The 21,152-nt window shown below is 39.2% G+C and overlaps 3 protein-coding genes and 1 long non-coding RNA gene across 5 annotated transcripts in view; 2 read left to right on the top strand and 2 right to left on the bottom strand.

Moving 5' to 3' along the window:
• Window positions 1-718: 718 nt before the first annotated feature.
• Window positions 719-7,344, top strand: LOC113670544 (uncharacterized). Its single transcript, XM_027186699.2, has 7 exons — window positions 719-1,202; window positions 2,450-2,659; window positions 3,327-3,593; window positions 3,985-4,185; window positions 5,022-5,192; window positions 6,075-6,326; window positions 6,907-7,344. The coding sequence occupies exons 1-7, from the start codon at window positions 929-931 to the stop codon at window positions 7,149-7,151; spliced, it is 1,620 nt and encodes a 539-aa protein (XP_027042500.2). The 5' UTR covers window positions 719-928; the 3' UTR covers window positions 7,152-7,344.
• LOC113670545 (uncharacterized) lies at window positions 6,936-9,628 on the bottom strand. The gene is made up of 3 exons (XM_027186700.2): window positions 9,252-9,628; window positions 8,528-8,827; window positions 6,936-8,151 (listed from the first exon to the last, which is right to left on the bottom strand). Exons 1-3 carry the CDS (start codon window positions 9,382-9,384, stop codon window positions 7,760-7,762), a joined length of 825 nt encoding a protein of 274 aa, XP_027042501.2. The 5' UTR covers window positions 9,385-9,628; the 3' UTR covers window positions 6,936-7,759.
• A 2,062-nt stretch (window positions 9,629-11,690) lies between these two features.
• Window positions 11,691-21,152, top strand: part of LOC113670538 (uncharacterized) — a 33,312-nt gene continuing 23,850 nt past the window's right edge. Inside the window, exons 1-6 of one of the 2 annotated variants that reach the window (XM_089199851.1) lie at window positions 11,691-12,256; window positions 13,126-13,446; window positions 14,182-14,493; window positions 15,927-16,199; window positions 16,840-17,382; window positions 17,709-18,151. In XM_089199851.1, the coding sequence (XP_089055977.1) occupies window positions 12,001-12,256; window positions 13,126-13,446; window positions 14,182-14,493; window positions 15,927-16,199; window positions 16,840-17,382; window positions 17,709-18,049 (2,046 nt within the window). In that variant the 5' untranslated portion in view covers window positions 11,691-12,000 and the 3' untranslated portion in view covers window positions 18,050-18,151. Of the gene's footprint in view, window positions 12,257-13,125; window positions 13,447-14,181; window positions 14,494-15,926; window positions 16,200-16,839; window positions 17,383-17,708; window positions 18,152-21,152 lie in introns of those variants that run through there. The other variant, XM_089199910.1, reaches the window with a different exon arrangement.
• LOC149051893 (uncharacterized) lies at window positions 18,242-20,658 on the bottom strand. Its single transcript, XR_016187074.1, has 2 exons — window positions 20,379-20,658; window positions 18,242-19,098 (listed from the first exon to the last, which is right to left on the bottom strand). It is a non-coding gene; the product is annotated as an uncharacterized LOC149051893 (long non-coding RNA).

Below are 21,152 nucleotides of genomic sequence, written 5' to 3'. Positions count from 1 at the left end.
AGAATTTTTAATTTTCCGTGCCTCCAAAAATTTACATATTTCCAACACGTGTGTCACACAATCACTTCGTGCTGTGAACAAAAGCAAAACCCGTTAGTCACTTATGAGGGTCAATTTTCAATAGCAAGTCTATTGAAAATACATTTTTTTCTATTTCTCTTCCAAATTATAGCGGAAACAGCGTCCGTAAAGTTCGCTCTACGATAGATTCTTAGCTTAAGAGGTGCTGATACGTGTCTTATTGAGCATTTTTTGTTGAACAAAACTTATTGAAAAATTAAGAAAGTTAATCACGCACGCACTTGAGAACTAGAGAGAATTTTGCTACAACTTTGCATCATCCGTGAGTATTCGGTACATGAATTTCCTAATAATTTTCTCTAGCTTTTAAACGATATTCTTTGAATTTGTTTTTCGCCTGTAATTGGCTTTTCTGAACCGAATTCGGCTTAGGACGGTTATGAAGAAACCTGATTTAAAAGTCAAATCTTACGAATTTCTCAAGTAAGCAGTACTTATTTTGACCGATGAAAATGAAGTCATAAAAATTTATTTTGGTAACCTAAGGCAAAAAGGAAGCCGCAACACATCTGATTTTATTTTGCCGACTACTACTTTCAAAGCTTGCTGTACGCGGTATCATGCGTTCATCCGCAGTTTTGGTCTCTTGTGATACAGCGGGCTCAGAGGTGTTCCTTAGCGACTAAAATTTCGCGCAAGAAATGTGCCAACAAAGCGCTGTTAAAATGCAGAAAAAAGGATGAAATCGTTTTAAAATTCAAAACCAAAGTTAGTAATCTTACACGTTTGCAAAATTCAGCCTATCACAGACAGATTTTGGTTCTTCCAGCGTGGCATGTAACGCAGGGCAAAAACTACATCATTCCCGATGACGAACCAGTCAGTTCACTGATCCTGTTAGGCCATCATGGACAAACAAACCTTTTTAGCGCTTATTCTAAGCTCTTTCTTGGGTCTTTGTAGTGGGTTTTTGGGACTTGGTGGTTCTGAGAGCAGTGCTAAGGTACAATTTCACAAAGGAAGCCAATTTGGCTTTGAAAAAGACCCTAACGTTTATGCGCATTTCGTAATTCCTCCGTGGAACAGACCATTCAAACCAGGATACTGTCTTAGTTGGGAATGGCACACAGACAAGAAATACAGAGATAAAAGAGTGGCCATCTGCAAGCAATACAACGAAGGTACGTTCTGCTTGCTTATACTGTTACTTGGAATTATTGTAGGCAAACTGCAGGCAAACACCAATTGGCTCAAATCCGAATGCAAATTTTTCAATACTGAACTTATTCCATGAGCGGCTGCCGTGGGTATATAACAGCCAGCTGTGCTGAAAGGCGAGACCAAAACACAAGAGCCAGCTCGCAAGCTAAACAGACGGTGGTAAGAGGTGTTATAGGCGGCGATAGAACGCCGGTAAACCGCGGCTTTCGTTAAAACCCCTGGTAGAGGTAGATGCTGTGAATATTGAGGTCAGCTATCTTTCTTTTGCTGGAATAGATATACAATGTGCAAAACACTTCTTGAGCTGGGTCCAAAAAAGCCTTTCGAACTTTTGTAATCAGGTTTGTCAAAAAGTTAAATCACAAATATGATCTAACGTGCTTTTTTTTTTTAAATTTGATTTCGCTTCAAAATTGCCTACTGCTTAGTTGAAATCTCCGCTACCCAACGACTTCGATGACAAGTAATACGTGTACATACGTCAAATTTTACGCTAAGGCTGAAACGAATCTCTTTCCTAGAACATTTTCACATTTTCATGAAATCTTGTTGAAGCAGATTTCAGCAATATATAAATTATTTTCATTTTCGAAATTTCCTGGTAATTATCAGTTAGCGCTATAAACGCGGTAAACGCGTGGGCAAAACTTATTCCAAGAAAATATCGACCGAACTACTCAATGACTTATTCATAGTTTATCGCCTTTCCTCTAAAAGCAGGTAGTTGTCTTTTGTCTTTGATGACACTTAAATGTGCAGTATATCAATATTAACATTACCTCGATTCAACCCTTTTTCAATTTTTTTTAACGTTTCTTATTCTTAGCTAAAAGTAAGTCCTTTGAGAAAAAATATTTTCTATCTTGGCAAATAATCTAAAACTTCGCGGGTGCAGCTTCAATGTTTCTACTTCTTAGCTAAAAGTAAGTCTTTTGAGAAAAAAATATTTTCTATTTTGGCCAATAATCTAAAACTTCGCGGGTGCGGTTTCACGAGGACCGCTATCTCTAGTTTGAAATAAATCTATGAATTTTATGCAGGAACATGTTTTTTGTCCTTTCTTCATGTTTTTCTCGTCAAATTACACTGAAAGCAAGTAGTGATACTCCTAATTGCTTCCTGCTAAGGAAACCGGAACAGGCTCCGGCTAAGCGGGCCACTAACTTGGTTCGAGTGCACACTTTACCTTTTACCTTTCTCTCAATAGGCAAGCACGAATGTGACTCGGAGTCTGGTTTCTGTCCCGATAAATGTCCTTACACTAACGGCAGTTATCCTTACTGGAGAATACGTAACGCAGCGGATGTACCTTTCCTGTGGGTTGTATCAGGCATAAAGTTTTACGACACCGCAGCGTCCACCAAAGCGCTTAACGCTGAGCCCAAGAGAGGCTATGCCAGCAGCTACTTTGGACCTGGTGAGTCGAGTGCACATCATTTAAGGCTACGGCAAACGTCTCTATTGTATTGTGTGTAGAGATGAGTAGATGTAATATGTGTTTGTTGATGCAGCTCTAGGAGAAATTGTCAAAAAAAAAAGTTACCAATTGGCAACTGGGTGGTGGTGGTGGTGGTGGTGGTGGTCGTGGTGGTGTTGGAAAGGAAAAAGGATAGACTTTTTGTTTATGATTTTCTGCTTTAAAGGACAATTATAATATCGTAGCCAGATCCTACCATGTAACTCTAATTGCTTAGCCGTGAAAGGCCGTGGCTGCGAGACTAAGGCAATTCCTGACTACTCTAGTCAGTTTTTTAGGCAAAATTGTGCTGAACATTTCTTTTTTATCATTTTTTCTTGTTATCGGTGTTGTTTTTGTTTGTTGTTTCTCTTATCCTTCTTTACATTCTATCTTTTTTTCCTAAAGAGGACAATAAAAGTGCGGGATTTTGCACCATAGTAATGTGAAATGGTATAACTCACATTTTATGTCACGCAGTATATTGGGATCCATCAAGAGAACAGTTTATATTTCCTTGGATTCTTATATTTTTCACGCTGGGTGTAAATTTGGTCTTTTTTCTAGCGTTTAAAGGACATGAAAATAGTGACCGTTCTCAAACTTAGCATTACGATTACTCTTACAGGATATGCTCCCAGCATGGCATTCGATAATAATCCCGAGAGCCTTTGGATTTCCAACGGTGCTGCTCCTCCGGGCATGCAGTGGATTGCGTACGAATTTCCCTACCCAGTCTTTGTAGGCTCGATTCACATCGCATCAGAGGAAGACAAACCCGATCGGATGCCTTCATTGATGTATGTGGAGGCTTCCTGTGAGAAGTACTTCAGAAATTTTGTCACTCAGTGGGTTATTTTCAACCCTGAGCATAGCGTGAACAAGCGATATAACGGTGAGTTTACGGAATTCTCCTTTTAGAAAGCTCACTGGGAGGGTAATTTGCCATGGTTTTGAAGCCCTGATTTCCTTGTGTTTGTATTGACGATAGAAGAAAAAACATTTTTTTCATGCATTGTGTTTCGTCAAGCACACCGAGATAATTTCTTAAAGTTATTCGTAAAATTTGACATCAAAACGAACAGTTTTCTTGCACGTGATATGTGCATTGCACTCTATCTAGTTCATACCATTTAAAACCACCAGTATAGCGAGACTTCTCCTTCCAGAAACTAAACAAAATTCCATACCTTTTCCTCAAGACCCCTAAACTCTGCTGGGCGTTCGCCGCTTTGTTAATATCAGCTAATATCTGCTCTTGATTAACGTTGAACCATTTTCCCCAGTATTTTCTATGGCAAAGTTCACAACTCTTGGAGCCACAGGCCGCCTGGGTCCCACATCAGTGGGGAATTACTATCATGGTCAAGATCACGAGGGACAAGTGACCGTTAACAAGGGAATTCAGATGTGGAAGATCCCAGCCACCGGAATGTACACAATTGAAGCTGCAGGAGCTGCTGGTGGACACGACAAGTTCACGTCATGTAAGTGAATATAATCTGTCCTAGTGGTGTACGCTTGAGTAAGGCAGCCATATTAGGGAATTTTCCCTTACCTCTATCTTACTTAACAGATGTCATGAAAAACGACTCTCTCAGCCAGGAGACTAAGAAAAAAAAATTCAACTCCGGAGGGAACGAAAAATCGGGGGTCAAAAGAAATGAAAGAAGAAAGAAATAAAGGGGAGAAATGAAATTTCCAGAGAATGGTGTAATTAGTGCGAGGTTCTTTCAATAATCACGGGGCACTGATTAAATCCTGAACCTTAACCAACCTGACTCTCGGTTGAAAACTGCTCGTTTTGGTTAACCTATGATACAATGAGACCGATAATTTTTTATTGTCAGGGGGTGAAGGATTCGGGTTGTATCACAATGAAATTGACCTGATTCCCCCCATAAGGCTTTGTAGTATTCAAATGAACCCCTTATTGGCCGTCAATATTCTTTAGTCCCCCTATAAAATCTTTTTGCGACTTCTGATTGCCCCCTGTGATCTCCACCCCCCCCCCCAAAAAAATTATTTTAAATTTCTTTCTCCCTCCCCTCCCCCCCGCCCCCCATCTCCTTAGGCGATTAATGACGAATGATTCCTAAAGACGTCGGGCCTAATTTCATTACCAAGATCAGAATCTACCATTCTCCCTATTCTATGCGACTTTTTTCTTAAATTTTGTCCCGTGCCAACGATTAAAGGCAGCAAATCTTAATTTTCTTCAAAAGCTTAGATGTTTGCTTTAAAATCTTGAATATAAACTAAAGTTTTAGTGAGCCGAACCTTGAGTCTTCTTGACTAACTAAGCTTTGTGTCAATCCAACAGCAAGCAAGCGCGGAAAGGGAGCTCGCGTTAAGGGAAATTTCCATCTGAAACGAGGGGATGTTCTTAAGGTCCTCGTTGGTCAGGAGGGAGGAGTTAACACTGTTTCTGGAGGAGCAGGGGGAGGCGGTGGAAGCTTTGTAGTTGCTGATGACAACACACCTCTTTTAATCGGTGAGTGAGCAAGAGATAATTTTTATTAGTAAACATAATACTGAAAAATTGGACAGCATTGAAGACACACTTTGATTGGCCACTCAAGTTCCTGATATCCTTTGATGTTCATCTCAAAGCAACCTGTACAGGATTTGTGCCATCTTTTTTTTTGCTATATCATCTCACTGTTTTAGTATATACTAGTAAAAACTATTTACCTTGGTGCAAGTGGTTAGCGGTAGATATTTCGAGGCTCGGTACAAATCTACCATTAGCCACCTCCTGTTTGTTGAATAGTTGTTAATCATTCCATAATTTCGAACAGGCAGCCAATCTAAAGGAGCTAACCAAGTTCAAAACGCGTTCAGCTCATGTTTTAGTTAACAATCATATTGTTTTGTCATAGCTTAGTGGTTTGTTTATTGAGATTCACCAGTCAATTCCGAAAAGAAATAACGTTTTACTTTAAGTCGTTTAAGTTGAGAAAGTGAACTATTGGTAAAAGCAATAGGAAATCTTAAGGAAAATTGAAATTAAACCTTAGGGTATCTCCACGGAAGTTCAAAACATACCATCTATCTCAGGTGTAAAAAAGCCCTGAATTTTGCAGGGATTGCTGGGGGAAGCCACATTTACAGACAAAAACCGTTTTTCATGTCATCGCCTTGTTGCACTAAGACAACAAAACTGCAACCATATTGATTTTTTCATACCCGTTCTGCGGGACATAAACCTTTTTATTTAACCGTACACTTCTGTTCTGTTCAATGAGAACTGTTTCTTGCGATGAATTAGGTGGAAAAGCTCTGATGTGAGAAGTATTGCAAAAACAACTGCGGTATCGATGATAATGCATCATTTAGATTTCATAGTTGTGACGGTTTCTTCTTTTCTATCCAGCCGGTGGAGGTGGTGGTGTCGATAAAATGAAGGGTGAGAGCCCGCGGTGTCACGGGTCAGGCTCTAGCGATGGAAACGCGGGATATGGTGGTTCACAGCTCCAGGGAGGCACTGGAGGGAAGGGAGCTGAAGAAGGCGACAATAATTACTCTGGGGGAGGTGGTGGTGGATTTGAGACTAACGGACGCTCAAACCAAAACTTCGGTGGCGCTAAGGGAACAGGTGGTGAAGGAGGAAAATCATTCTACAAAGGTAATGGACGAGTTAACCGTTATAAGCCTTTAAACAGATTGATATGGCTGTTTTTAAAGAGGCTGTCGGCAAAAAAGGGTCAAATTGCAGGCAATCCAACCCCAAAAGTGATTGTTCCTCAGGATTTCAGGGAAATATTTGAAAAAACGTCCCTCTATGGGGGCAAAGCTGGTTTAAGGAATTTTGTACATACTCAACGTATCACAATTTATTGATTACCAAACATCCAGATTACCGTTTGAGATTATCGCGTGCACTTTTTTCCTTCTTTTCCGACACTCTTTCTAGAAACAGCTGCAGACAAAGATAATTTTCAAAATCTAAAACAAAGATTCTTTACAGGTCCCTGCAGAGAACTTATAAGGATAGAGGCGTATTAGAGCACTTGATGAGCCTCGATTTGATAGCCTCCCAAAATATTCCCCTTTTTTTATTAGTACTAGACTTTTCATAAAATTCTATGAAAAATCTTCATGCCACAGAAATATTTATGATTATTGCTATAACAATTAATCATTATTGAATAATCATTAAACTAAGTTATTCTACGGATAACTGACATATGTCAATCATCCCATAGGTGGTGTTGGAGGTCGATCTAATCAGAATGAAATAGAAGGTGGATTCGGTGGCGGCGGCGGACCAAACGGAGCCGGCGGTGGTGGTGGTGGTGGTGGTGGCTACTCTGGGGGTGCCAGTGGAAGCCGATCTAATTCCTGTGGGGGAGGTGGTGGATCGCATAACAGTGGCAAGGAGCAGTCTAACCAAGCTGGTTCTAACGCCGGTCCTGGTTACGTTATCATCAAACTTCTCAACGTCAGATAGTTCCAAAGTTGAATTTTTTACATTCGAGTTTTCAAATGAAACTAGTCGAGCTTTTTTTTCCTGTTTCGATTTCTTAGAAATAACCGATGATTCTCCCCACCTCAAGATAGTCCTAAGGCAAAGAATGTTTCTAATCATTTTGAAACTATGATTGTCACTTTGTTTTAAATGAAAAATAAAGCGATTGAATGCATTTGACCAATCAATATTTCACACACCTAAGAGATGAATGATGGTATACCTGGCTGCAATTGCTAGTAATTGCATATAGGTTCAATATAATCACAAACAGTTCCCCACTAATATTAATTCAAATAAGTTGCTTGTTTTAGTTCAGACATATTTGATAAAAAGCCAGAGAATCCCTCTCTCAGGTGGAAGAAGATTTTGTAAAGCCCCTGCTCTTCTTTTTGAGCACTGATACTCTTTGTTTGATTCCGGTCTCAGAATACAACACTACCGCGTCGTAGGAAATTTAAATTGTCGCAAAATGGAGAGAAAACTCGTTCTCTAATGTAGAAAACTGGAAAGTGGGAGAGTTCTACTAAGCCTCCTTTCTCTCCATTAAAAACGTTTGATTTTGAAGATAGACTCGTTTCTCACCGCGCTTAGAGACTTTTCTTAAAAATCTTCGGTGTATGTCTTTTATGCTTGCTCTGTCTTTTCAATTGTCTCGCAAATCTTCTCGTTACAGATCCCGTAGTGTTCGTTTTGTTTACCAATACAGGATTCAAGACCTTTCGTAAAGCTGGTAGACACTGATACCTCACTTTCAGTTTTCCATCTCTTCCCTGTCTCGACACAGGGCAGAACACGGCTTGTTTATGCCCAATACGCTGTTGAGGTGCTTGATTATTTTGAAAGGCTTTCATTGCACACTGTTGCTTGATCCTCTCTCTTTCCTGTTCTTTGAAATCAGTGTTATTCATTTTGATGTCCAGAATGTCGATCATTCCGTTAATTCCGCATCTTAAGATCAAATCTCCTGATTCGGAAGCTCCTGGAATTGGTGTAAAAAATTGATGACGTTATCTATCTGTAGTTAGAACTAATAGGCCCGACCTCAAAATTCAAAATTTGTTTGGACCCATTTTTAAAACAGAACAAGAAAGAAATCCATGAGAGCTGTGCAAATGGTATATTGACTATTGGATTGACTAATACATTATGTAAAACTCTCCTTGTACAAGTGATAAGTATGAACCAATCATTTCAAGCTAACTGTTGGTGTCTTTGCAACGTTTTTCCATCTCCCCAATCCCTCCCCCTCCTTCCTGTGCCCCCCTTCACACACCCTCTATCAACCTCTCTGTACAGTTTTTACAGAGCTGCACCCTACAAACATGTATGGCATATTTGAATCACATACAACTTACGTGTATGAACCAATTGCCTCCGCGGGTCACCATCTTGCGCGCATTGATATACTGCGACTATCATGACGTCAGAAGGAATTTTTCTTCCCACAAAACTTAGCTCGCATTCTGCAGCTTGTGTGTTATTCGTAAGACGGAAACTGCGTTGGCATTCACTCTGAGACTGAGCGTAAATTCCAGGGAACACGTGATTAGCTTCCACTGTTCGTTTCATCTTGAAGAGGGAGATACCGCTTAAAATGATTTTGTTCGCGAGAACGTCTTCGCAGGTCAATTTTAAGGGAGCGCCGTAGGACTTTGCTGAGGACACAAAATGTCTCCATGAATATCAGTTTAAATTAAAAGCTTTAGTTCCCTTAGAAAATAACAACTGCTTCCAATTTTTTTTTTCTTGGTCTCAATACCACAATGCTGAATCTTTAAGCTGCCAAAATGCAAATCCAAACCAATAAACATAAATAAAGACAATTTATAAAGCCGATCACTCCACCAATCGAGTATTTAGGGGCGCGGCTGCCAAACATAAAAGTAACTATAAAAAAGAACACCTAATGTTCTTTTTGTGGAAGTATACTTTAAACGTAACAAAGCCACGGTTTTAGCACGTATTTATAAATTATTTAAACTCCTCAACAGACGTTAATCATGGTTCAACGAAAACTGTTTTGTTTTTTTCTGAACTATTGTTAATTAAAAACGGTACGAAACAAAATTGTTAGCTTACCTATGAGTACACGAGGACCATGCTGCGAAACGGATAGAAAATTTGAGCTGGTACTTGACATCAATTGAAGAAAAGTGATTAGAACAGACCAAAGTTCACGTCGCATTTTGAAGCTCGACTGCTTACGCTTCATTTCTTTCAAGTCTTATATTTGGAAAGAATCATTTTGAGGATTTTAAACGAAAGCGTCTTAAAGGTGTTCAAAGGTTTGGTGATATGATGAAAACGGCGATATTGGCCAAACTCTGAGGGATTTGGTGCCAAATTCAAATGGAATCTCGTCTACAAGCTACACCCGCAAATTATTTCTTATAAGACAATGGCATTGAAAGTTTGCAGGTTATTCATTGTGTCAAGGGTGGGGAAATCACGGGTGTATATGAAATCTATGCAAACAGCTAAAGTACAAAGTAGTAAAATGGATTCTTGAACCCTTTAAGAGATCATAAAATGCTAATTCAATTGTTACTTTTGCCACAACTAACTGAAACAATTGAGCTTGACTTTTCAAACTGTAAATGAGCTGGTCTGGAACTCGGAACATTTCGAATTCCTTACTAGTGAATTGAGGAATTTTTCAGAGCTTGTTAAGGTCCCTAAATTCCAACTTATTTTATCTTTAGGGGATGATTCAGGCTCGTGGGTCAGTCATTAACGCTATGGAATTTAGAAACCATGAAAGTATCAAATGAGAAATAAGATTCAGAACCCATGTGATTTCATCTCCACCATTAGAAATTATAATCATTGTTTTTTGTACTTCTCACCGCGTTTAAATATTCCAAAGAACAGCTTAACCTTTCAAAATTTCTATTCCACTATGCTGAAAATATGTGTTATTGACCAAGCGTGACATCAACGTGGGTGCATAATTTTAAACTGAGTTGACAACGTAAATTGGCCACCGTGAAGAATTTACAAAGCTGACGCTTCGAGCGTTAGCCCTTCGTCAGGGCGAATGACCACAGTTTCTTTAGAAACTTACCCCTTTTATTGCCTGACGTTTGCTGATTTTTTTTCTTTTTTTGTGTATTTTAATGGACCGAGACGAAATCGAGGTCCATAAGGGCCAAAAAGAAGGAGGCTAATATCCAGTCTTCTTGACCGAACAAGATTATATTGGTCAATAAAAGCCAACAGGATCGGCACAATAAACCCACGAGAGTCATTTACGTTTTCTTTGTTTTGACTTTTTTGGCCACTTTTTACGACTCCTTTGGAAAAATTTACCAAAAATTAGGTCCTTTGTTATTTGCTCCACCAATTTCTCTTTTTCTTTGGCGGGGTCATTGCACGCAATCCCGTTCGGGCAAGATGAGCCGGTCCGTACCTGCCTTGGAAGCCTATCAGAACATAGGTTTCGCTGAAAAAAAGGAAGTAGCTTGTTCATTTACGGCCAAATGGTGACCGGAGATAAAAAAAATCAGAAATTTAGTTCAAATTTGCTCTTCGCCATATTCTTAGACAGACTAGCAGGAGATGCAAAGCCAGGTGACCTCAATTTTATAAAACGTGCAAACAATTTTCAATTTCATAAAAGCTTTACAATCAAAACAGGTAAAAGTCGGCTTATAAAGTATAGTGCGGGAGGTTTTTTGCTGATATTCAGGGATAATTTAGAAATTGCATGAAATAATTCTTAATGAAATACATGTGAGGCTTTTGGCATAAATATAGGTCATGTTACTCTTTAAGTGTGTCTGTTTCTTTCTTTTTGTTTATTGTTTTTGTTTACCTTTTATGATGCACACGCTTGTGGGATTTAGTTGATGTTTTTTAGTCTTAAAAAGAGAAAAAACATTTCTTTACCACGCTATCGAAGAACTACAGTGGGCGATTTTTCTCGTTTTCGATTTAGGGGAAGGAAACCTTGGTCACATGTCAAAGTTGAAGTAAAAAATTTCTTCTTTGTCACTTCCTGCCAAATTTGATGACTCACTCATTTAATTCTCCTCTTGGGTCTCGTGACAGGATGCCTGAGAGATGTTCACTAACATAACCTTAACAGCTTGAAAGTATCACTGGATTTTGGACTTAATCTGGGCACCTTTATAGTATGCTTCGGCGGCATTACAGTGCCGTCTAATTTGGTCATTAGTACTTTGGCTTGATCGGGTCACGCAAAATTGCATACCAAACTTCGACCAGAAGCGCTAGATACACTGCAGGAACTTACTAGCAGTGCGTGATATCTTGAATCATGTTTTAAACATGATTTCTTCCCAAGTCAACTGAAATGTCGTAACCTACAGCTAAGGCAGACCTTGTTATTGACGTATGAAAGACTTCCCGCAGATTCAGCTGTGATAACAAAAACAACCGACTCGCTTCAGCAGACACGTTCATAAGATAGTATTTCCATCATAACATCATTCGCCAATGAAGGGGAGGGGGGGGGGCAGTTAGAAGGGGCCCAAGCAAGATTATAATTTTTAGTTAAAATCAAGAAATATAATGATTAATAGCTATTGAAACGGCTACAGAATAGGACACTCAAGACAGCAATATCATCGGCGATGCTTTATGATCTCACAGCGCGAACATTACGACTTAAAAGTAATCAGAGCAAACATTGCTCCTGTGGGAATACTTAGCGTGATGTAACGAGAGAGGAAGTAAATATCTGAGGTCAGGTATGAGGTAAATAAGCTAAAGCCGGAAGGGAAGTTTTCAAATATAGATGGTCCGCTGAGGCGCTTCAACTAACTCGTACACGAATTAGCCCTTCATTATTTTATCTCCACTCGCCATGGATAGCGGCGCACGAGATACAAAAATAACCACTAGAAAAAGAGACCGTAGAGAAATGTTTTACACATGCTCTTCTATGCTATCGGTCATTGGAATTTTGTTGGGTTTTGCTCTGGTTGCGAGAATAGAAACTGTCGCTCGGGATTTGAGGACCATGGACACGAAATTCTCGCTACAAATTCAGCAAATCCGAGGCATTCTTAAGGAAAGTGCAGCCTCTTCTCGCCGGAGCGAAAACTTTGACACATCAAATGGTAGGGTGACTGAGAACTTACTCTGAATTTTTCTAGTTTTTAGCCCAGAGTTGCTTTATTGTGTACATGTTCTCTTCTGTAATTATATAGAATGGAGAATCTGTGTTTTTTGTCTGGACATTGGATAGAAAACAGTAAGATTACAGGCACGAGAATTCGATCACGCATTGAATTCATGGGCGACTAATGTGACTGAATTGTTTTAGAATTAATTCATCAGTCGTTCCAAACTTAACATCAAGACAGGCTCGTGTTTTTATTTAATTTTATCTACGTATACAGCGACAAAAAATTAGGCTTGAAGCTTTATTCGCTATCGTATAGGTAATAAAATGATTTCGAGTGAAATTTGGCGTTAATAAGCACGAGGAAACTTTTAAAAACAACAAACATTACCCGAGCCCGTAGAGCAAGTTAAAGCGTGCGCTCGCTGTATGTAATTTGCACTCGTGTTACAACTTTGCACTCGTGTTACATAAGAATGCATCCGTTTTCAGGATGTAATTTTTGTCAGGTACATTTTTGATAACGGAACAAGTAACGAATAGCAAAGCCAATCAGACTGCAGAAATTTTATTAGAACGCTAATAAGATTTATACTACGTGCAGTAATATGTAAGATTCGTTAAAAGGGCACAATGTCATCTATCGAAGTTTCTCGAGCCCAGAATGATCTGAGCTCAAGTACACACGCTTAAAATGTATTTAGATCTCTTCAAATCGCCTGATCCGGATTATGTCGTCTGCTCCAATAACTGAATGCGGAAATTCTAACCATTCTTACAAAATGATCAAAGAATATGTCAATACTGAATGCAGCCAAAATATACTTGAAACATCAGTCAATGGTTTTACATTGTTTATTCTAGCGATTCGATACAAAATTCCAGTTGTTCGTCGCAGCGTGGATACAGTCAACGGCAATGAATCGATTAGCCACTATGACATTGGAGAGGCTATCAAGAGATACGTGCGATCGATTATGAAAGGATATATTTGTCAAAGTCCAAACAGGGTTTGCGTGGCAGGGTCCCCCGGACCAATAGGAGCTCGTGGTCTTCCCGGAAAGCGAGGGCCCAAAGGAATTAGAGGAAAAAAGGGAACGCGAGGAGTTGTGGGACCTCCAGGAGAACCGGGAAAGCAAGGCATCAAAGGAGATATTGGCCCTGAAGGAATCAAGGGAGAAAAAGGTAAATAGTAAGATAATTATGATAATAATAATAATGATAATAATAATAATAATAACAATGATAATGACAAAATTACAAGTTATTTTTGTCTTGAGAGATTTTGCCCACGGATGGCTCAATAGGAGGCGGTGAAAATTTGTTACGGACTCACACGGCAGCGCCTCGCGATTCCAGAACATTTTGACCACTGTGATAACGAATATCGCTGTCGATCATGAGAGTAGAGATCACTGTCCATTTGTTAGTTATAGAACCAGTCGCGCAGTTAGACCTTTTTTTCTCTCAGGCTTCTATGACACTGCCTTTACATTGTCTTTTTAAGCCCTTTGAGAGATGGTCATCAATATTACGGGCTATTGTTTTGAGCTAGCATCTGTATGATGCTTAAGTTTGTTGTTATCTTACATGAAACTCAAAAGTTATTCTTAATCAGAACGCAGTGTCACCACATACGCATAGACAAAACAATTCAGTCACATTTATAGCGGATATTGCTTTCAAAAAATCTAATAGACTTTTTCTTCAAACCAATGCCTGTAGTTGCAAAAAAAAACAAAACAAAAAAATACTGAATTTTTAAAGACTATTTTACAATTTTACATTGTAACAATAAAACCGCTGTTGAGTTTACGTTACACATGTGTTTTTTTTATGTCTCTATCTTAAGGTGCAATCTATTGAATATCATTTTATTATTTCCTTTAACAACTCTCTTTTTCTCATGATTACACTAAGGAAACCCAGGGACACCTGGACAACTAGGAGCTAAAGGTGAACCAGGCGAGTCCCTATCTGCACCAGAGGTGACTGTATCATCAACTTCAGACACTGTTACTGAAAACCAAACTGCCACGTTTTATTGCTCGGCTAATGGCAATCCAACGCCTACCGTCACCTGGAGTAGAACAGGTGTTACGAAGCCAATCGCAAGTCCACATAATAAGTTAGAAATCACAAAAGCTGTGTATAATGACTCGGGAAATTATGTTTGCACAGCTAGGAGCATATTGGGTGAGGTGCAAAAACAAGTGAAGCTCGTTGTGGAAGGTAAGCATATTTTGGAGAATAGAGTTTATTACATGAAGATGACCCTGATGAGTTTATCTCTGATTTCTTATCTTACTTGACGTAAATCTTCACGGAATGTTCGTAAGACTTCATTTAAGGTTATTCCTCAGGAAAAAAAAAGGTTATCGAACAATGTTTTTTATTTTACCTATCCTTAAATTTTCCCTTCAAATGTCAGTTTCAGAAGATACAATAAAAAAAAGGTTTCCTTGCTTGCTTAAGAGGTAAGATGGGCAAAACCTATCCAATTAAAGCCTGTACTGGTAATGATCACGCGCGTCATTTCATCGGCTCAGGGTACATTTTATGGTAGCTGGAAGCAGGGGTTTTTAGAGTAACAATAAAAAATTGATAGGTAGAAAGTCTCGAGCGTATGACACATTTTGATATATGATTTAAGGAAAAATCACACAATCTTAAACGACATCGACTCGAAACTTTTCTCGAGTCATTACTTTTAGGGTATACTTTGCATCGACGGGTAAGGGGCTTCGTGCACGCTTTTAGCTGCATCTTTTTTCCTTCGATGAATTTGTTTTTAGATTCCCCAATTTAAAGAGGATGAATTGTACACCAAAATCGGGCAATAGAAAACATAGTACTTAAAAGATCATCGCGCTCTTTTAAGAGCAGAAGATCATAATAGCATAAGTGCATCTCTTTTACTGGTCCAGTGATTTAATGGACCAGCAAATACTGTTTTCTAGGGATGCGCATGCGCTTATTCGCCTGATTACGTGATTTTGTGCGCAGTACAGGATACGCAGTGCAGTACTAAGGAATCACTGTAACTCTACTTATTATGATTGTAAGTTTGATAAATAGTAATAATTATAATTATAATAAAATTTATAACAAACATTAATGATAATGACGATGATAATTAAGAATAATTCTAGCTATAAAGATAATAATAATGACTCTGATGATGAAAATACTAAAAGTTGTTATTCATGGTCTATATACTGTATTTTTTCTCTCATCGTTACTAGGTTTTCCTTTTGTCTTAAGCGTCTGATTTTACTGACGTAGGTCTTTTAAAACTCTTTCCAAGAAATAAAATAATATTTGACCTGAACCTACTTTATACCTGGATTTCAGATGAAAATTTGGAATGCTCACTAAATCAATTTAAAACGTAGAAAGGAGGAGATGCAGGTCGCATCAATAATATATCACGAGGCTCGAGTTAGTCCTCTAAGCAACTACTTGACCCTGGTAAGGGAGAAAAGCTTAATACTGATCACAGTTTTTAACATGAATGGTTGGGGAGTAAAGAAAAGTATTGAGATTCCTTAGAAGTTTTTGGTTATATTTTTGTCGTTTTTGTTAAAGAAAGTAAGCCAAGATTTTTAAGAATTGCTGAGTGAACTTAGATAAAAAAGCATGTTTTTTTGTCTTGTTTTCCTCAGTTCCTCCACGATTCAGTAAAACCCCAAACAGAGTCATTACAGTCATTAGAGGTAAAGAGGCATCTGCTTCTTGCCAAGCATTTGGTTTTCCTTCTCCAAAAATAGTTTGGTCCAGAGGACTTGTCCCGTTACCACAAGGTCGAACAAGTGTCAGCGGTGGAACCTTAGTCATATCACGCTTTGAACTTAAAGATTCTGGTACGTACCAATGTACCGCGTCTAACAAGCTGGGATCTGTCAGTGCTTTGACAACCTTATATTATATAAACACAGGTATGTCTGAAGACGATTTTGTTCGTGGCGATTTTCAAGAACTAGTGATCTCGCCTCACCTTCGAACTTTGCTCTGACAGAAAAACTTTGCATTGCTTAAAAATACTATTGGCAGACACCTCATGGTTTTAATTAATATCCACTTAGACACACGCGAGGTAGGCCACTTGACTGAGTTTAGTTGAAAGTGACATTTTTGTTCATATTGATAAATGAGAAAACATTGTTTTGGTCATATTTTGTAGTAGAATTAATACGCTCTGTGGTTGGGTAAACGATTCGAAATATTTTGGGGCGAACTGGTAAAGGTTGAGAGAACTCGCAAAGGTGTCTTGGGGCGAACTTGCAATGAGGCGAATTCACTAGTTACCAAAGTACCAGGTAATCCTCTCGACTCTCAAAGGGAAACTGTTCAAAAATATTAAATTGTCCTTTTACGACTGACAGTTGCAAAGTCTGACCCTGCATTCAGTTTGAAACAAAAGTCCTACAAACCAAGAGCCCATTACCCCATGTAATGGGCCCCTTCCGAAACTTATTTTCATCAAGAGTAAATTAGCACAACAAACATTTATCAATTACTTACACGAATCAGAATCATTCAATTCTAAACATTATACACTATTGTATGTTAAATTAGGATCCTTTAAGGCCGTCTTTACAAATCTTGGTGCGAGCGGAAGATTTGGTCCGACAACGCTGGGCAGTCACTATACAGATCAGGATCACGGCGGACAAGTTAAATTGTCGAGCGGTATTCAGCAATGGACTGTGCCGTACACTGGTGAATACAGAATAGAAGCAATAGGAGCAGCTGGAGGGTACGGAAAGACTAGCAACAAGCAAGGCAGCACTGTGAGCTACAGAGGAAGAGGTGCAAGAATGATTGGAACTTTCACTTTATCCGAGGGTGAGATCATTCAAATACTTGTTGGTCAAGAAGGAACGATAAACAACAGTCCACACTCCCCGTTCGCTAGCGGAGGTGGTGGAGGAACATTTGTCGTCAGAGGTCGTAGTACACCTTTGATAATAGCCGGGGGAGGAGGAGGCATTGAAACTTTAAAGTCAAGACAACCCGGATGTGATGCCAGCACAGACACATCGGGGAATCCTGGGTACAGATCATGGTCAGGAGGGCTCAACGGCCATGGTGCACAGACAGCTGATGGTAGTAATTCAGGTAAGATTAACTAGAGATCATTTTCACATTTAGAAGAGGCATGCAGAACATTTTGTGGCGTCTTCCTTACATTAAATGATTCTGGTATATGGTTTTACAACCATACTAGACTTTTCTATTCGTTTAAACCTCCGAATGCCCGAGGGAGAATTTTCTGTCAGACATTCCCAAACCGTGCAATATGACGGGATCCTCTGCATAAGATAACTGTTGCATTTTGAAGAGTAGCGCACACTGTATGCAAGATGATATTGGATATCGAAATTGCGTTTTTTAGTGAATTTATACGAAACTGCACTATCATTTCTTTCTTTCATTTCTTTAAGGAGGAGGCGGGGGCGGTTTTTACTCCAACGGGAGAAGTTCAAAGAAGTTTGGTGGCACCACGGGATATGGTGGGGAAGGTGGCAAAGGTTTTCTTCAGGGAGGAGAGGGTGGAAGGGCTTTATTTAACGATATTGTGGGTGGCTTTGGGGGAGGCGGTGGTTCATATGGACAGGCAGGAGGCGCCGGAGGAGGAGGAGGGTACTCCGGGGGAAGCAGTGGAGATAATGAATATGATTCCTGTGGGGGTGGAGGAGGCTCATACAACGTTGGTAAAAATCAGCAGAGTGAATGCTGTTTTAACAGGGCTGGTCACGGTCGGGTGATCGTCACATTGCTGTAAAAGGATCAGACCGATGAATTTCGAGAACCATATCTTGGATTTTAAACTGTTTGATTGTATTGGTAGCCCTTAAAAATAAAAAATGTGACAACCTTGAAAAAATTCGGCTTATTTTTTTTGTCTAAAAATTTACAGAGGTAGAAGGATGTTATTATCCTTTGACGCTTCAAAGTGCAAAACTCTGTATAAAAATCGAGGGAAAGTTATTCTCTATTTGCAACGATTTGTTATAGAATGCCAATCAAACTTCTCCTTTTCAGAAACACATGGTCCTCTTAATTACTTATTTACAATTCTCATTAATTGAGAGACCTGCCCAATTCTAGAACTAAATCACCTGACAACTGCCTACTACATATTAAAACTCCTTACCAAAACAGGTGGTCCGCCTCATCGTCGGTTCTGAACTTGTCACGCTACGCTCTAAGCTCGCGCTAATAACGTTATGTAACGTTGGTTTCCTCAAGCTGCGGAGGAGAGACCATGGAAATTTTGGGAGTGAAGAATTATCGGGAAGTGAAATAAGCTCTGCTTTTGTAAAACATAATTCATATTATCTTATTATTTTTTTTTTCCGTTGCTTATGTTTTTGTTTTGTTTGGCTTTTCAAACTGTCTCAATCGCAAAACTATACAGCAATCCTGACAAACAAGAACGCAAAACAGAAAAATAAAAATAGAGAGAGTTAAAACAGCGTCACGTATACAACTGATACAGTACCACGTCAGACACGACACGGTTCACGATCAAATTTTTAGCATTTTGAGGACTACGATCAGTTAGCTGGACAAAAACTGACAGCGAAAGCTGTTTCATATTCTAGAGATGAAAGGCCTGTTAAAGTAAGGGACCATCATCTGTACAGCGACCCTTATTTCTTACTGAACGCATTGCAAAGCAGCATATTTGAGCCTGCACTACACCACTACAGCGTTGTCATTTCTCTCATGATCCAGGGCCGGGATTGCGTTGCCGTTTAAGTACGCAGCTGAAGGGGACTGGGAGCCGGTATTGGACACAGACCTCATCTGGCGTTTGACTTCAAACACCTGACGAAAGGAAAACTAAATTTCAACAATTTAATTGATCACTAAGACTAATTCGAGAACATAAAGTCAGTTGGTATACAAGGTCAAGGTTTGGAAAAGTTCAACAAGGAAGAACTGCCTTTCTACTGTGTCCAACGTCTGATTGATTGAAAACCAAAAACCGACACACAAACAAACACAAAAACCAGCAAATAAAACAAAAACAAAGACAAAACAAAACAAACAAAGAGAGAATTTTAAATTACTATTGCAACGACAGTTTTCGGTGCCACTGAGGATGAGTGTTCACCGGCAATGAGTGAAAAGAGTCCTGGGTTTACTGCCTACAAGCACTGTACATGTATGTTGCCATGCAAAACCGAGATTTGCGCAAATCGCGCCACGAATAACTTAGGCGTGAGCGGAGAGAGCCATTGCAAGAACAGGAAACATCAGCGAAAAAATGTTTTGCACAACAAATGAAACAAACTATCTCCGCGCAGCATTTTAACCGTTCTGAACCTTGCCCTGTGATTGGTCCACAAAACTCGCGCCTTCCTCTAGACCAATCAGACGTAAACCGAAAACTAACCGTGGTTTGGTCACCGCGTTTTTGGTAGTTTGCTTGTTTTTACCCTGAATTCTCATTGGCTAACGATGTTTTCCTTTGTTATGATTGGCCAAAGAGAGATGTTTTAAATTGTTTATAATCTCTTGGCCATAGTGGTCCTTCTTGTTTCAGTCTTTTGATATATCTTTTCACTTTAAGAGTTGTAAATGAAACAAATCTCAAATACGTCACTGATGGCTTGACGGAAGCAGTAGAAGTTGTAATCTATCAGACCTACGACAAATCAAAAGACATGTTGGAGCTGGCTATCAATATTAGCGCTCCAAGACGCGCGTTTCTTACCCTCGGAGAGATTGGAGACGAGTTGGAGAGAAGTTTGCCGAGGGTCTGGCACTAAAAATAATCATTGCTAAAAATTCAGACCCTGCACCGCTAAGGAGTGGGGAGTGGCCCCCTCTTTATGGGGCGGTTTCGTGTGTTGTCTCTTTATGGACTCAAATACGGTGATGGCAGCGCACAAAATTAAACACAAAAGTAATGATAAAAAAGAACACCCAATGTTCTTTTCATGGAAGTAGACTTTAAACGTAACAAAGCCACAGTTTTAGCGCGTATTTGTAAATTATTTAAACTCCTCGACAGACTTTAATCATGGTTCAACGAAAACTGTTTTGTTTTTTTCTGAACTATTCCTTATTAAAAACGGTACGAAACAAAATTGTTAGCTTACCTATGAGTACACGAGGACCATGCTGCGAAACGGATAGAAAATTTGAGCTGGTACTTGACATCAATTGAAGAAAAGTGATTAGAACAGACCAAAGTTCACGTTGCATTTTGAAGCTTGACTGCTTACGCTTCTTTCCTTTCAAGTCTCATATTTGGACAGAATCATTTTAAGGATTTTAAACGAAAGCATCTTAAATCCTGACAAGGTGTTCAAATGTTTGGTGATTTGATGAAAACGGCGACATTGGTTAAACTCTGAAGGATTCGGTGCCAAATTCAAATGGAATCTCGTCTACAAGCTACACCCGTAAATTATTTCTTATAAGACAATGGCATTGAAAGTTTGCAGGTTATTCATTGTGGCAAGGGTGGGGAAATCACGGGTGTATATGAAATCTATGCAAACAGCTAAAGTACAAAGTAGTAAAATGGATTCTTGAACCCTTTAAGAGATCATAAAATGCTAATTCAATTGTTACTTTTGCCACAACTAACTGAAACAATTGAGCTTGACTTTTCAAACTGTAAATGAGCTGGTCTGGAACTCGGAACATTTCCTTACTAATGAAATGAGGAATTTTTCAGAGCTTGTTAAGGTCCCTAAATTCCAACTTATTTTATCTTTAGGGGATGATTCAGGCTAGTGGGTCAGTCATTAACGCTATAGAATTTAGAAACCATGAAAGTATCAAATGAGAAATAAGATTCAGAACCCATGTGATTTCATCTCCACCATTAGAAATTATAGTCATTGTTTTTTGTACTTCTCACGGCG

Source organism: Pocillopora damicornis, chromosome 1 (genome assembly GCF_964200805.1).
Source record: "Pocillopora damicornis chromosome 1, jaPocDami1.2, whole genome shotgun sequence".
In the NCBI taxonomy this organism is placed as follows: domain Eukaryota; kingdom Metazoa; phylum Cnidaria; class Anthozoa; order Scleractinia; family Pocilloporidae; genus Pocillopora; species Pocillopora damicornis.
This window is presented reverse-complemented; position numbering and strand designations above follow the sequence as displayed.